The sequence below is a fragment of the Lepidothrix coronata genome, unplaced genomic scaffold, assembly GCF_001604755.1.
Source record: "Lepidothrix coronata isolate B3197 unplaced genomic scaffold, Lepidothrix_coronata-1.0 Scaffold48, whole genome shotgun sequence".
Classification (NCBI taxonomy): Eukaryota; Metazoa; Chordata; class Aves; order Passeriformes; family Pipridae; genus Lepidothrix; species Lepidothrix coronata.
Window position 1 is genome coordinate 4,812,355 of NW_016690228.1, and position 13,307 is coordinate 4,825,661.

Sequence of the window (13,307 nt, forward strand, 5' to 3'; positions counted from 1 at the left end):
ATCTATCAACAGGACCCTGAAGACATCCCCAGGGCAGGGAGGGAGACAGAGATAAAAAAAGGCAAGACTCAGGGAGTGACACAGAGGGACTCTTGGCTGAAGCCCACACAGTTCATATCGCAAGGTCTGCGAGCATCCCCTCTGCCAAAATACTTCCCTGAGGAAAAAGGGGTTGTGAGAGAGTCCTGGAAGGGCAGAAAGCCAGAAATAAAAATTTCACAGCCATTACTTGGCTTTATTTCTTTGTTGTAGCTCCTTCCCTGACCTAATTTAAGAGAGACTGCTTTTAATATGTGAATAGCTTGTTTACTGGGACCCGGGCTGATGAAAACATAGACCCGTGACTGTTAAGTGGCACAGCTCATCCTGTGAAAGTATATTTACTCAGCCAACTATTTTCTGCAATGTTTTTCCTTTTTTCATGAAGAGCCAAAAAGAAAAATGGTTTGACTCATGTAGATTTTGTCTCTTCCTGATCTCTGTATCTTTTATCTCTAGAAAGACTGAGGGTGGAATACTATCAGATACTACCTTTCAGGTATTTTTTGGTCTTTTTTCTTAAGATATGACTTAATCCAGGAGTCAGTTTCCAGCTGAATACCTTCTGGGAAAGGTTTCAGAATCAGAAACAGTCTTCTGAATGGCTGCACTGACATCTAACACAATGCTATTCCCCACATTACTTCAGACCTTTAATATGCTCTTACTGTTTGACTCTTCTACTTTCTCTCTCAAACCTGTCTCTTGCCTGCAAGCTTGCTAGCACAATTTGGGTGAAAGATTTCTTTCATTCAGCCCATATAGTACTCTGCCCTTGTTCCTTGTTTCCAGAAAATCCTTACCTTTTTTTTTTGTCATTGTCTCCTGTCTGAGTATCATCAGTGTTGCAGTTTCTCCCTGGGATATTGCTAGTTGTCAGCTCTTCAGGTCCTAGAAACCACTGCTATTCACAGGCTGCACCTCAGTCACCCTCTACCCCTGAATAATAAGAAGCTTTAGAAGCTGCAGCTGTTCAGTCAGGAGAGAAACATGTGTTGATTTCTGTAATGGAAGTCACTGTGACAGGCTCTAGGAGATCTCTGGTCAGAGGGCCAGGTACTGTGGACTGCTGAGGCGCAGTTCAGTTTTTAATGGTGTAACTCATTTGATTTCAGAAATGAATGTGAAATGCCGTGCATGGAAAAGTGTAAGCCATCACATCTATCACCTTGAAAAATACCTGTTTTACATTCAGAATGAAAGATTAGTTATAAAAATGTATGGAGATATGGTTGAATACACTCAGGCCTCACACACACCCCCATACCTTTTCTTGTTAGGTACACCCTTTTCCTATCTCCACATATCCAAAAGGAACTTCATTTAGGCTTCTTTCCTGATACAGCTGGAAGGGAAGGGAAACAAATTAGTCTCCTCTGCCTGCTTAAGACCCATTTGTGACAAGATAGTGTTGTTACCAATTGTTTCTCTTCAGTCAGTTGAGGACACTATGATGCACAGGTGCCAATTGCAGCATCCCAGGAGGGGGCTGCTTCTCAGTGGAAAAGGACAAGTAACAGCCTGACGGCTAGGACAGGTGTGGTGGATTCATCTTGGCTGGACACCAGGTACCCAGTAAGCTACTCTGTCACTCCACCTGCTCAACAGGACAGGGAGAGGAAAATACAATGAAAAGGTCGTAAGTTGAGATAAAAACATGGAAATCATTTAATGATTACTGTCATGGGCAAAACAGACTCTACTTGGGGAAATTGTTTTAATTTATTGCCAATAAAATAAAGCAGGATACTGCAAAAGAAGAACAAACCTAAAAACACCTTCCCCCCTATCCCTCCCTTCTTCCTAGGCTCCCAACTCTTCTTTCTCCTCCTTATGAACAGTGCAGGGATATGGGGGAATGGGAGTTGTGTTCAGTTCATAACACTTTGTATCTGATACTCCTTCCTCCTCACGGTCTTGCCCAGCTCCAATGTGGGGTATCATCCACAGAAGACAGTCTTTCATATACTTCTCCAACATGGGTCTTTCCCATGTTGTGCAGTCCTTCATGAACTGCCCACACACAGGTCCCTTACAAGGGGTGCATCTTTCAGGAACAGGGAAATCTCTGGTCAGGTGCCTGGAGCACCTTCCCCCTCTCCTTCACTGGGTGTTGTCACTTTGGTGTCTGTGCATAGCTATTTCTCTCACATTTTCTCACTCTTCCTTAATTTTTTACCCTTTATGAAATATGTTATCAGATACCAGGTGCTACCAACGTCACTGATGAGCTCAGTCTTGGCCTGTTATGTGTCCGGCTTGAAGCCAGCTCTGTCCAACATGGTGGAAGCTTCTGGCATCTTCTCACAGAAGCCAGCCCTGCAGCACCTCCCCATACACACACTACCAAATCCTTGCCATGTAAACCAAATACAACCGGACATCTGTGCTGGGATACTCTCTCACAATATTATGTGAAGGAATTTCTTCATATTGGTCCTTACACATTACAAGAGGTGACTGTTCAAAAATGGACACAAAGGCAGCTGAGAAAGAATTGTGACTACCAGCTTTTTAGCCTCTGTCAAGTCAGGAGATGGCAATCTTCCCATCTTTAGGGAAACAAAATATCAGGTACCCAAAATATCCACAGAGACCATAACTAGGGAGCAACAGATCCTAGCATCTTAAAGCACAGACTTCAGGGATGAATGTTAATTCATCAAATCATCTATTGAAAAAGTGGAACTGTGTGGAACTGTTTTGCACCATGAGTTGCTGATCTATTATGACTACAGTAAGACGGCACACAGAGTCTGTAAAATAACAATTAAATACTGTTTGTTAGAGCTAGCAGTGTAAAGATGTAATCACCAGTACTGAGTAGCATCTGCCTGCAGGTTCTTTTGTTTTAATCACTGGGATGAGTCTGCCCTGCCCAGTTCACTGATATGTGGATCACTGTCTCCTCAATGTACAATGATCTTCCAATCAGCATCACTACATTCCTTGATCCACATGCAGTTGAACTTTCTTACAGATATTAATAGTTACTGATTATGTTAGTAAGTGTTTAAAAGTGATGTGCATGCAGCTAAACCCAGATGACCAAACCACAGCTAAGGTATTAAGGAAATGTTAAGACAGAACCCTTTCCTCCCAACATTCCACCCCCTCATTCAAGAGACCATTCCTGCTGGGGCCAGAAGTATAGGACAGGGTAACTTGAAGAGGCACTTAATGGAGAATATAGGAAAAAAGAATAAGCATATAACGCTTTAAGATAAATGCTCCAGTCCCCGTGTGAAGGCATTAAACCACTCAGCTAGCAAGACACCACTGATAGGGTGCCTTAGTTGATGCATCAGGTCCTGTCAATGTCAAATGTTCCTCTCAATGTAACTGATTCAGCAGTCATGTTGAAGCAACACATGCGTCAAAATCAGAACAGTGCGTGTGGTGTTGATACAGGAGGTAGCACATCAGCAACTGGACTGGAAAAATTCCCAGCTGCAGTTGGGAAATTCCCAGCTGCAGTAGCTGCAGTTACATCTACATTCCAGGAAACAAGTGCTTTGATGTCTAATTTAAACCTCTAGTGAAAGCATAGCACAGGTGCTCTATATCTGCTATGTGGAGAAGAAAAAGGAAACAGTTACCACACACAAGCATTTACGTAGTAATCCCGCAAAAATGCATCCAGAATGTGTGCATGTTGTGCAAGTCTACAAAGCATGACGAGCCAGCCTGTGACAAGGAAGAAAAATAGGCATGTCATCTCCTTCCAGTAATATATATGCTGTTGCCCCAGCTCCTTCAGCTAAAATTACTCCTAACCTGGCACCTTGAGATGGGGTGATTGCCAATACAGATTGAAGAGGTATGGTTTGTGCTTTTTCAGACTGAATTTCAATTTGATGGGTGGGTCATGACACCAATAACAGAATTCCAATGCTGCCCCCCGTAGAAAAGGCCTGGGCATTTGTTGAAGACACCTGAAATATAAGAACTTGAGAATGTGATATTAACAAAGGATTTAGCGAAGAGTAATCCTGACACCGTATCCACAGCAGTGAATAAATATTGCCATCTCCTTGATGGGGGCAGGGGAACAATGTAGGCAACTTGCCAGGCATTCAAAACCTACTGACCCCGCTTCATTTTCCTCTGGGGTCTTTGTAATACCCTTAAACACAGCTATGTATAATTGGGCATACTTAATCAAAACATTCTTGCAGGCATCAAAGGCTTCTTGTTATTGCTTGACCCATTGCCAAACAACTTTCTTCCTAGTCAGTTCCTGCAGAGTGCAGTAGTACCGCCAGGTATGGAACGAAGGTTCTCCAGTACGCTGAAAGCCCCAGGAAAGTGTGCAGTTGCTTCACTGTGGTTGGTATTTCCTTGAGCTGCCCATGCCAAACTACTCCCAGAAAATGTACAGTACTACTAGAGCCCTCTATCTTCTTTGAATTAATCACCCAGCCTCGGTCCTGTAAGGGGGCCTGTAGAGATTCAGCAGCTGCCTCAGTTTTTCATTGTGACTCCAACATAATCAGTAGATCATCAGTATAATGGTACACAGCGCTAGCACCTGACCACAACTGGTGGGCACAACATCAGCAGCCACCATTTGGTGTCAAATGTAGACACTGCTTTTAAATCTCTGAGGCAATGCCTCAAAGGTATGATGCTTTTGTTGCTAGGTAAAGGCAAACTGGTCCTGACATTCTGAAGCAATGGCCAGTGAAAAGAAAGCATTAACAAGATTCAGTGCCACCTTCCAGGAATGTAAATTTTTTCTGAGTCTCTCCATGAGGGTAACCACATCTGGTACTGTAACTGCAAGTTGGAGGATGACTGTACTAAGTCTCCATAATTAACAATCACTCTCCATGTACTATTTGAGTTTCAAACAGGTTGAATAGGGTTGGTAAAAGCAGTCATGGTGTGTCTAACGGTTCCCACTCCTTTTGTCTTAGAAAGCTGCATTGTTCCTGGCAGCAGTGTGTTTGAACATATCCCTGAACAATTACAGAACCCTGTTGATGTGATAGAATATGTGAAGGAAAAATGCTGTGGCAGTTCCGAAGAGGTGCAAAGTTATGCAACGTGCCAATCTCTGGCTAATATTTATTGGGCACTGCTTGTTACTAGACAGCACCTTCAGGCAGATGGGGAAGGAAAGCAAACCAACAGGCACCGTGGCCTGCAGGTGAACAAACTGCAGGTGAACCAGAGGAAGAACTCGTGCAAGTGACAGTTGCACCTATACAGAAGAAGAAATCCAAGACCAAATTAGCTTGCTTAGTGAGGAATGAAGAGGAAGTAGGGCCTTCAGAACAGGAGGAAGAGGCAAGGCTGCGGTAGCATCTGCCATTTCCCCCTTTGTCTTGGGAAGCTGTGTGGAACCAGGCTCTAGTAACATCAGGTTAGTCAGATTTCTGTAAGCATTTTTGCATGTAATCACCCCCTTTTATACACTATTGTTATTAGTATTGTTGCTGTTACTGTTTGTTTTCAATATCTCATTGCTCTTTTTCCAATAAATTTTTATCTCAACCCATAATCTCTGCCTTTTTGTCCCTTTATCACTGGAGGGGATGGGGAGAAAGGAATAGCTGCTTGGAACTTAATTTCCAGCTGGGTTTAAACGACAAGAGTGGTGGCACACCCTATCACACTTTTCCTAGCAGTGACGCCAGAAAAGCCAGAAAAAGAACTAAGACTCTTTTGAGTACTAGAAAGCAAGTATTCTTTATTATAGCATAGTGGATGCACAGGAAATGTGTTCCAAATTGTGCATGTTGAATCACAAAAGGATCTATAGCTTTATTCATCTACCTAATTACAAATTCAGGCATTGCCTTATCTTGTTCCTCCTACTTCCAAAACCATTCTACCCACTGTTCCACCCTTGACATGCCCCTTGAATTTGAATCTGAGGTTCTGTTGGTGGTCATGAAGAACCCCTAGTGGTCATCTCCATTGTCTTCCTCAGTTTGTCTTTTTCTTGATCCCTTGCTTTTGGCACAGCATCACATCTTCTGGAATGGTGTCAAGGTCTATGACCAGCTTTGACTAGTTTGCTAGTTTTGTGTCCCTGCTTCACAGTAGAGGAACCTTCTACCTCATTAAAATTCCTGCCTGTTGAGACCCTTAACAAAGAATGATAAACTACATAGTTTAGGCTACATTGGTAAATTATAGTCACTAATGAGCTACATTATTCTTTATAGTTGCAAGTTCCCCCTTTTAGAAGCTTTAAAGGACTTCATCCTGTTAACTTTCTACTACCTATATTTAACATTGAACCATAAAGACGAATGACAACATTGAATCATAAAGCAAGCCAATATAAACCCACAAATGATAAGTATAATTATCACAAAAAGCTGTTTTATCCAGGTCCAATTCAGTAACCATGAAGTGAGTTTGTGACAAATGTTTTCAAAACCTAAAGAGGTATAATCAAGGGCTACCTGATGTAGGGTTTGAGTTTGTTTCAAAATTTCTGCAAGATCTGTGGCAATTTTTTCGCTTTGATGTACATAAGTACAGCAACTGGTGTTAACAACACTACATAAGAGAGCCATTTTGTTCTTCAGAACTACACTAGACAAACCATGTCTTGTAAGGTAGTGAATGCATCTCAAGTTCGATTCTCAGTGTGTTCAGTAGTGGCTGAAATGTTGACAATCCCTTTCTTCTCATTCACTTACTTATGAAGAAGGAATAAGAGCTCTAACAAAACTGTGAAAGGCCATGGGATGATCAACAGGGGCATTATTGGATCTTTTTATTCTTTTTATGTAAGTTCTTACCCACCCACCTTGTTAATTAATTCGATGGAATATCATTATGTTTCGAACTAAGGCTCTAAGAACACAGGCCCCATCCTTATTAAAGGGTAAAACTTTTCATGCTTCATTTTTGCATATCCAGTAGCATCCTGAACTCTGTGTGTGGGGGTCATTCTCCAGGGTATTTGTGCCAATCCCTTTATAAGTTCTGGTGTTAGTTTCACTCTGGACTTAATTTAATGGCAATATGAAGGAAGAATGACCTATCCCATGGCATTAACAACTATGCAGGGAACCATGTAGTTTTCATGGTTAAGGATTAAGCTCCTTAGGGCTATAGGTAGGTAGGTTCTCTTGATCTGTCCACACCATTCAGATGTGAGAGATCCTGAGCCTGTGTGTGTCATGTGTGTCGTATGGTCCTGGAGTTTGTGGACCTCACTGAAGTTTGTTTCAGTCAAAGGTCAGCCTTTTTTCTTACCAGTTGTTGGAATTTGAGTACAAATCCAACAGTCATTTTTATGAAAAATACTAGAAACATTCTGAACTAGGGTCAAATGTAAATTCTGGTCCCAAACTTGGTTCATGGATACCAGCAGTACACATAAAAAGTACACATAAAAAGTACACATAAAAAGAGTAGTTTAAACGACATTTCTTTTTATCTTTATCTGCTTTTGTTCTACTGTCCAGGGAGCAGAGGCCTTCTTAATTATGGAGTAGTGAATCCACTATCCTTTGCCACCAACCAAGGGTGTGGTGAGGGCAGACAGTAGAACCTGAAACAGATCTCTTCACTTGGCTTGCAAAGGATAGCTGTCCCACCATGTAACATAGGCTCAGTCCCCAGGCTGGAATGGAAAGGCAGGAGTGTCCAATCCTATTGGTCTGGATGTCACGACATATATCTGTAGTTTCTGCAAAGTAGATCATAAAGCCATTAAATAATTTTGCAAATCAATTTTCCCCCTCATGTGAATTTCTCCTGGAATATGTGGAGTTTGGTATGGCCTACTGTATAATACCTCATAAGGACTTATATCGCCCCTGCATCTTGGCTGTATGCAGATCCTCAATAGAGCTGTGGGCAAAGCTTGAACCCACATCATGGAAGTTTCTTGGCAAATTTCGCTTATCTGTGTTTTGAGAGTATAATTCATGTGTTCAACTTGCCTGAGGCCTATAGGGACTGTGCAAATCCCAAGTGATTCCCACAGCTTGACTGAACTCTCCCACTACCACTGCAATAAAATGTGATCCTCTGTCTGATGACATTCCTAAAGGAACCCCAAATCTTGGGATTATGTGGTTGAGTAAAATTTTTACTACTTCTCTTACTTTATTAGTGCATCCTCTTCATCTGTGTCAGGCTCTGATTTGCTAGTTGTTCCAGGAACTGAAGCTTTCTTTACTCTGGAGTAATGAAACCAGGGTCCTTTGCCAGCAACTTTGATGGCAGTGAGGGAAGTCAGCAGGACTTGGAATGGTCCTCTCCACTTGGCTCGTAGTGGGTCACTGTCCCACCATTTAACGTAGACCCAGTCTCCAGGCTGGAACTGATGAGCAGGGGTGTCCAGTCCTATAGGTCTGGATAACTCAATAAATCTATGGACTTTCTGTAAAGTATAGCCTACAGCCATTAAATACTTTTGTAGATCAACTTTCCCCCTCATGTGAATGTCCCCTGGAATATGCAGAGCTTGGTATGGTCTCCCACATAATATTTCATAAGGACTTAGGTTATCTCTCCGTTTTGGTTGTATGTGAATACTCAGCAGAGCTAGAGGCAAAGCCTGAACCCATGACATGGATGTTTCCTGACAAATTTTACCAATTTGCATTTTAAGAGTACCATTTATACGTTCTACTTTGCCGCTTGCCTGAGGTCTGTAGGGAGTATGCAGGCCCCAGACAATTTCCAGGACATGACAAACCTCCTTCACTACTGTTGCAATGAAATGTGTCCCTCTATCTGATGACATTCCTAGAGGAACCCCAAACCTTGGAATTATATGGTTGAGCAAAGCTTTTTCCACTTCCTTGCTGTGTTAGTGAACCAGGGGCAAGCTTCAGGCCATCCACTGAAGGTGTCAACCAGTACTAATATGTACTTGTATCCCTCCCTGAGTGGTAACTCAGCAAAATCTATTTGCCAATAATCTCCTGGAAGGTCCCTGGCCTTTGTTACCCCCAGCACCAATCTCTTAGTTGTATCAGGATTGTTTTGCCTGCAGATTTCACATTTAATTACAATGGATTGCACAACTTCGGTCATACCTGTCCCTATTACTACCTTCTTCAAATGTTTTAGAAGATTTTCTGGTCCCCAGTGGGTAGCCTCATGTTCCTGTAGAGCTATCTCCCTAAGAAGTTGGGGTGTGATCACAACCTGTCCTGTAGGTGTAACAGCCTATCCACTTTCTTTGATTTCAGCATTAAGGGACTTAACTAACTGGTGGTCTTTCTCATCATATTTTGGGGTGAACCCTGACAGAACAATTTCTTTCTGTGGTATTACTGCTAGGATACCTTTTTCTGCAGCCCCTTTTGCCGCCTGGTCAGCAAAATGATTTCCCAATTCGAGAGTTGTTTTCCCCTTTTGATGAGATCTGCCATGCATGATAGACACGTCCTCTGGTTTCCAAATACTCTGCAGGAGTGCATGGATTTGGTCAGCATGTTTGATCCCACTGCCTTGGGCAGTTAGTAGCCCTCTCTCTTTCCAGATGGCTCCATGGGCATGTACAACACTGAATGCGTACTTAGAATCAGTCCAGATTTTAACTTCTTTCCTTCGCTCAGTTCTAGAGCTCTTGTCAGTGCAATTAGTTCTGCTTTTTGGGATGACACATCTGCTGGCAAGGCCTTCATCTCAATTACTTCATCCTTGGTTGTCACTGCATATCCTGTCATTCTCTTACCATCCCGCATGAAGTTGCTTCCGTTCGTGTACAGTTCCCAGTCCAGGTTTTCCAGAGGCACGTCCTTAAAGTCTGGTCTGCTGGAATACGCCTCCTCAATGGTCTGCAAACAGTCATGCTCAGGCACACTGTCAGTCAATGCTGAGGACAGAAACACAGCAGGATTTACAATAGATGTTGCTTTCACGGTAACATGATCATGTTCCAACAACACAGCTTGGTATTTAAGCATCCTGCTAGGGGACAGCCAGTGGCCCCCCTTCTGCTCAAGTGCAGCTTGGACTGCATGGGGTACATACACGACAATGCGCTGCTCAAGGGTGGGTTTTCAGGCCTCCTGGATCAGGATAGCAGTTGCTGCTACATCTCTCAGATCCCCCGGCCATTCTTGGCTAACACTGTCTAGATGTTTGGAGAAGTAGGCCACAGTCCTTTGCTGGTTTCCCAGGGTCTGTGATAATACCCCCAGAGCAACATTTAGTTGCTTATATGTAAACAGTTCAAAAGGCTGAGTTAGGTCTGATAGTCTCAATGCTGGAGCTGACATTAAAGATTGCTTCAGCTGTTTAAACGCGGCTCTGGTCTCATCTGTCCATGTTACAACTCCTTCCTTGGCTGCTTTTAGTGTTCCAAATAGGGGTTTGACTAGTAACCCATAGTTAACTTTCCACAGGTGACACCATCCTATCATTCCTAGGAATGCCTGCATTTCTCATACGGTGTGGGGCTCTGGGAGACTACAAATGGCTTCTTTCCAGTCTGTGCTGAGCTGTCGATGTCCATGGTAGATTTCAAGCCCCAGACAGATGACTATCTCCTTTGCAATCTGTGCTTTCTCTTTCAAGACCCTATACCCACTTAGTCCCAAAAAGTTTAAAAGACTTACAGTGAGCTCAATGTATTTGTCTTGACTTTTGGCAGCAATTAGTATGTCACCTACATATCGCAGGACAATTCCTTCTGGTTGCTACCTTCTCCGGTCCTCCAGTTCTTTTGCCAGTTGGTTTCCAAATATTGTCAGGCTGTTCTTGTAACCCTGCGGTAGAACTGCCCAGGGGAGTTGAGTTCTTCTCCCTGTCTCGGGATTTTCCCATTCAAAAGCAAAAAGCTCTTGACTGTCCTTATGTACAAGAATGCAGAAGAAGGCATCCTTGAGATCAAGCACAGTAAATCACCCTAAATCATCTGTTAATGTGGTCAATAAGGTATAGGGGTTGGCTACTACTGGGTATATGTCCTTGGTTATTTTGTTGATTGCCCTCAGATCTTGGACCAATTGATAGCTCTTGCCATCAGCCTTCTTTACCGGTAGGATAGGGGTGTTGAATTTGGACTCATGTTCTACCAATAACCCAAATCTGAGAAATTTTCAATTATGGGTGCTAACCCTTTACAGCTTTCTAGCTTCAAGGGGTATTGTTTTTGTCTTACCGGTGTTGCTCCTGGTTTGAGTGTGATGCTTACACGCTCTGCTTGTTTGGATCTCCCAGGACACTCGCTAGCCCATACTATAGGGATGACAGCATTCTCATGCATTCTCATCCATCTGTGAGGATCTCTCTGTGGTTCTCCTGTATGAAGAAGGTAGCTGCCTTGATATAATTAGTGTCAGGAATTATGACTTTTATTTCCCCCCCTGCAGAATTTAATTTCAGCTTCTAATTTCTCCAATAAGTCTCTAGCCAATAAAGCCTTGGGAGAGTTTGGCATATAGAGGAATTGATGAGTTACCCAGTGTTTACCTAATTTAAATCTCAAAGGTTTAAAGAAAGGCCTGGTTTCACTTACCCCTGTAGCACCAACCACAGTTATAGTATCACGACTCAATTTCCCTTCTAAGGTATTTAACACAGAATATGCTGTGCCTGTATCAACCAAGAATTCAATTTCTTCTTCCCCGAACTTAGCTATAACCAGAGGTTCTGCTGGGGAAGAATCCTCCAGTCCCCTTCATGCATCCCGGTTCACAGACAGTTGAGGGACTGGATTTCCACTTCTTTTCAAGTCTGGACAATCCCTTTTCCAATGTCCCTTCTTTTTACAGAAAAAAACATCGATCGTTTGCCCTATCATGTTGGTGATTGCATTTATAATACTTGTGGTAGGCATTATGTTTGCGGCGTTCCTGACAGTTACTGCTTCTGTGGAGTACATGGCAGGTACCTTCCTCTAGCTTCAGCACCCTTGCCCTGCCTTTCTGATCTCTATTGCGATACACTGTCCAAGCAATATCCAATAATTCACCAATATCTTTCCTGCCCCCTACCTTCTGCAGCTTTTTCCTTATATCATCCGCAGACTGGTATATGAACAAATAGACCAAGTACTTTTCCCCGAAACCTGACTCCGTGTCTATGCCTGTATATTTTCGTATAACCTCTTTTAGCCTATTCAGAAAGTCTGTTGGGGACTCATTTCTATCTTGTTTTACTTCATCCACCTTTGACCAGTTCACTGCCTTTGGAATCACATGCCTGAAACCATACAGTACCCAGTCCTGATAGCGTTTCAATGCTTCTTTTTTCTCTGGTAAATTAGGGTCCCACTTCGGGTCCTCTAGGGGGAAAATATCCTTAAGTTTCCCTGTGAGTACTCCACCTGTTATTAGTAGCTCAATTCTAGACTGAGCAGCTCGCTTAACCATTTCCTTCTCTGTGGAGTCAAGTGATGTATCCATCATCACTTCTAAGTCACACCAATCTGGATTTTGTGTTCTAATTGCTCTTTCCATATAATTAGCCACTTTATCTGGGTTATCTCTATATGCTCCGACAAAAGCTTTCCACTGCTGCAATTCAACCAGAGAAAAAGGAACCTTTATTAACACTGGGCCTTGGTTACCCATAGCCTGTATTAAGGGAGCCTCTACCACAGGTTTTTCCTTCTTTGTCCTCGTTCTTCTAGCCACTGGGCTGGAATCTGCTAGGGCTTCACAGACTCTCCTCCCCTTTGTTTTTGGTTTTACTACAGGAGGTTTTTCCTCCTCCATGCTACTATCTAATTTGCCATCAGAGGCTTCTGTACCTGTGTCAGTAAAATCACTGTCTCGAGTTTCGACTTTCACACTCGAGGAGTCAAAGGGGGGGAAGACTCTGCCTTTGCTTCCTGTCGGAGGCCGGGATTGATTTGCTCTTTCTTGGAGTGCTCGTTCCCTGATGACACGGGGCAGAAGCTGGAAATCCCTCCAGTTCCTGCTTCCCCCCTTCCACAGTGGGAAATCCTACATAACTGGGCGGCGCAGCCGAAGTGACCGTGCCCCCCGTGGTTGTAGGATAGCGACCATAAAGGACAGGCGGTGCTGGGGGAAAGGGAGCGCTCCAGCTCCGCCCACAATGGCGGAGCCGGAGGGTCCCGTGTCGGCCGGGGCGGTGATCCCGGCTGCAGGCACCGCCCCTGCTCCTCCTCCCGCAGTTCTAAGATCTACGCCGGTGCCTCCCATCACCATGGGGACAGCTCTGGCTGCAGTGGGCGGCTCCACCCCTCTTCCCGGGGCCGTGTCGGCCCCTGCGGGGACGAAGCCGTCCACGCCCGCAACTGCGCCTGTGCGGGCGGCAGCCCCCGTTGCCGCAGCAACCGCGCCGGCAGTCAGCACCACCCCTGGGGCGGC

At 43.8% G+C, this 13,307-nt stretch overlaps 1 protein-coding gene across 2 annotated transcripts; it reads right to left on the minus strand.

Annotated features, from left to right (window-relative positions):
* Positions 1-5,857: 5,857 nt before the first annotated feature.
* On the minus strand, positions 5,858-13,105 carry LOC108497467. Of its 2 annotated transcripts, none has more exons than XM_017815097.1 (2): positions 8,118-13,105; positions 5,858-7,696 (listed from the first exon to the last, which is right to left on the minus strand). In XM_017815097.1, the coding sequence occupies exon 1, from the start codon at positions 12,687-12,689 to the stop codon at positions 11,739-11,741; it is 951 nt and encodes a 316-aa protein (XP_017670586.1). In that variant the 5' UTR covers positions 12,690-13,105; the 3' UTR covers positions 5,858-7,696; positions 8,118-11,738. The 2 variants fall into 2 exon arrangements, with proteins under 2 accessions (XP_017670586.1, XP_017670587.1); XM_017815098.1 differs by having other exon boundaries at positions 7,678-7,696; positions 11,132-13,105.
* Positions 13,106-13,307: the final 202 nt, after the last annotated feature.

Bases quoted from the DNA above. Each gene is read 5' to 3' on its own strand.
- LOC108497467 (XM_017815097.1), bottom strand. From the start codon at position 12,689: ATGGAGGAGGAAAAACCTCCTGTAGTAAAACCAAAAACAAAGGGGAGG.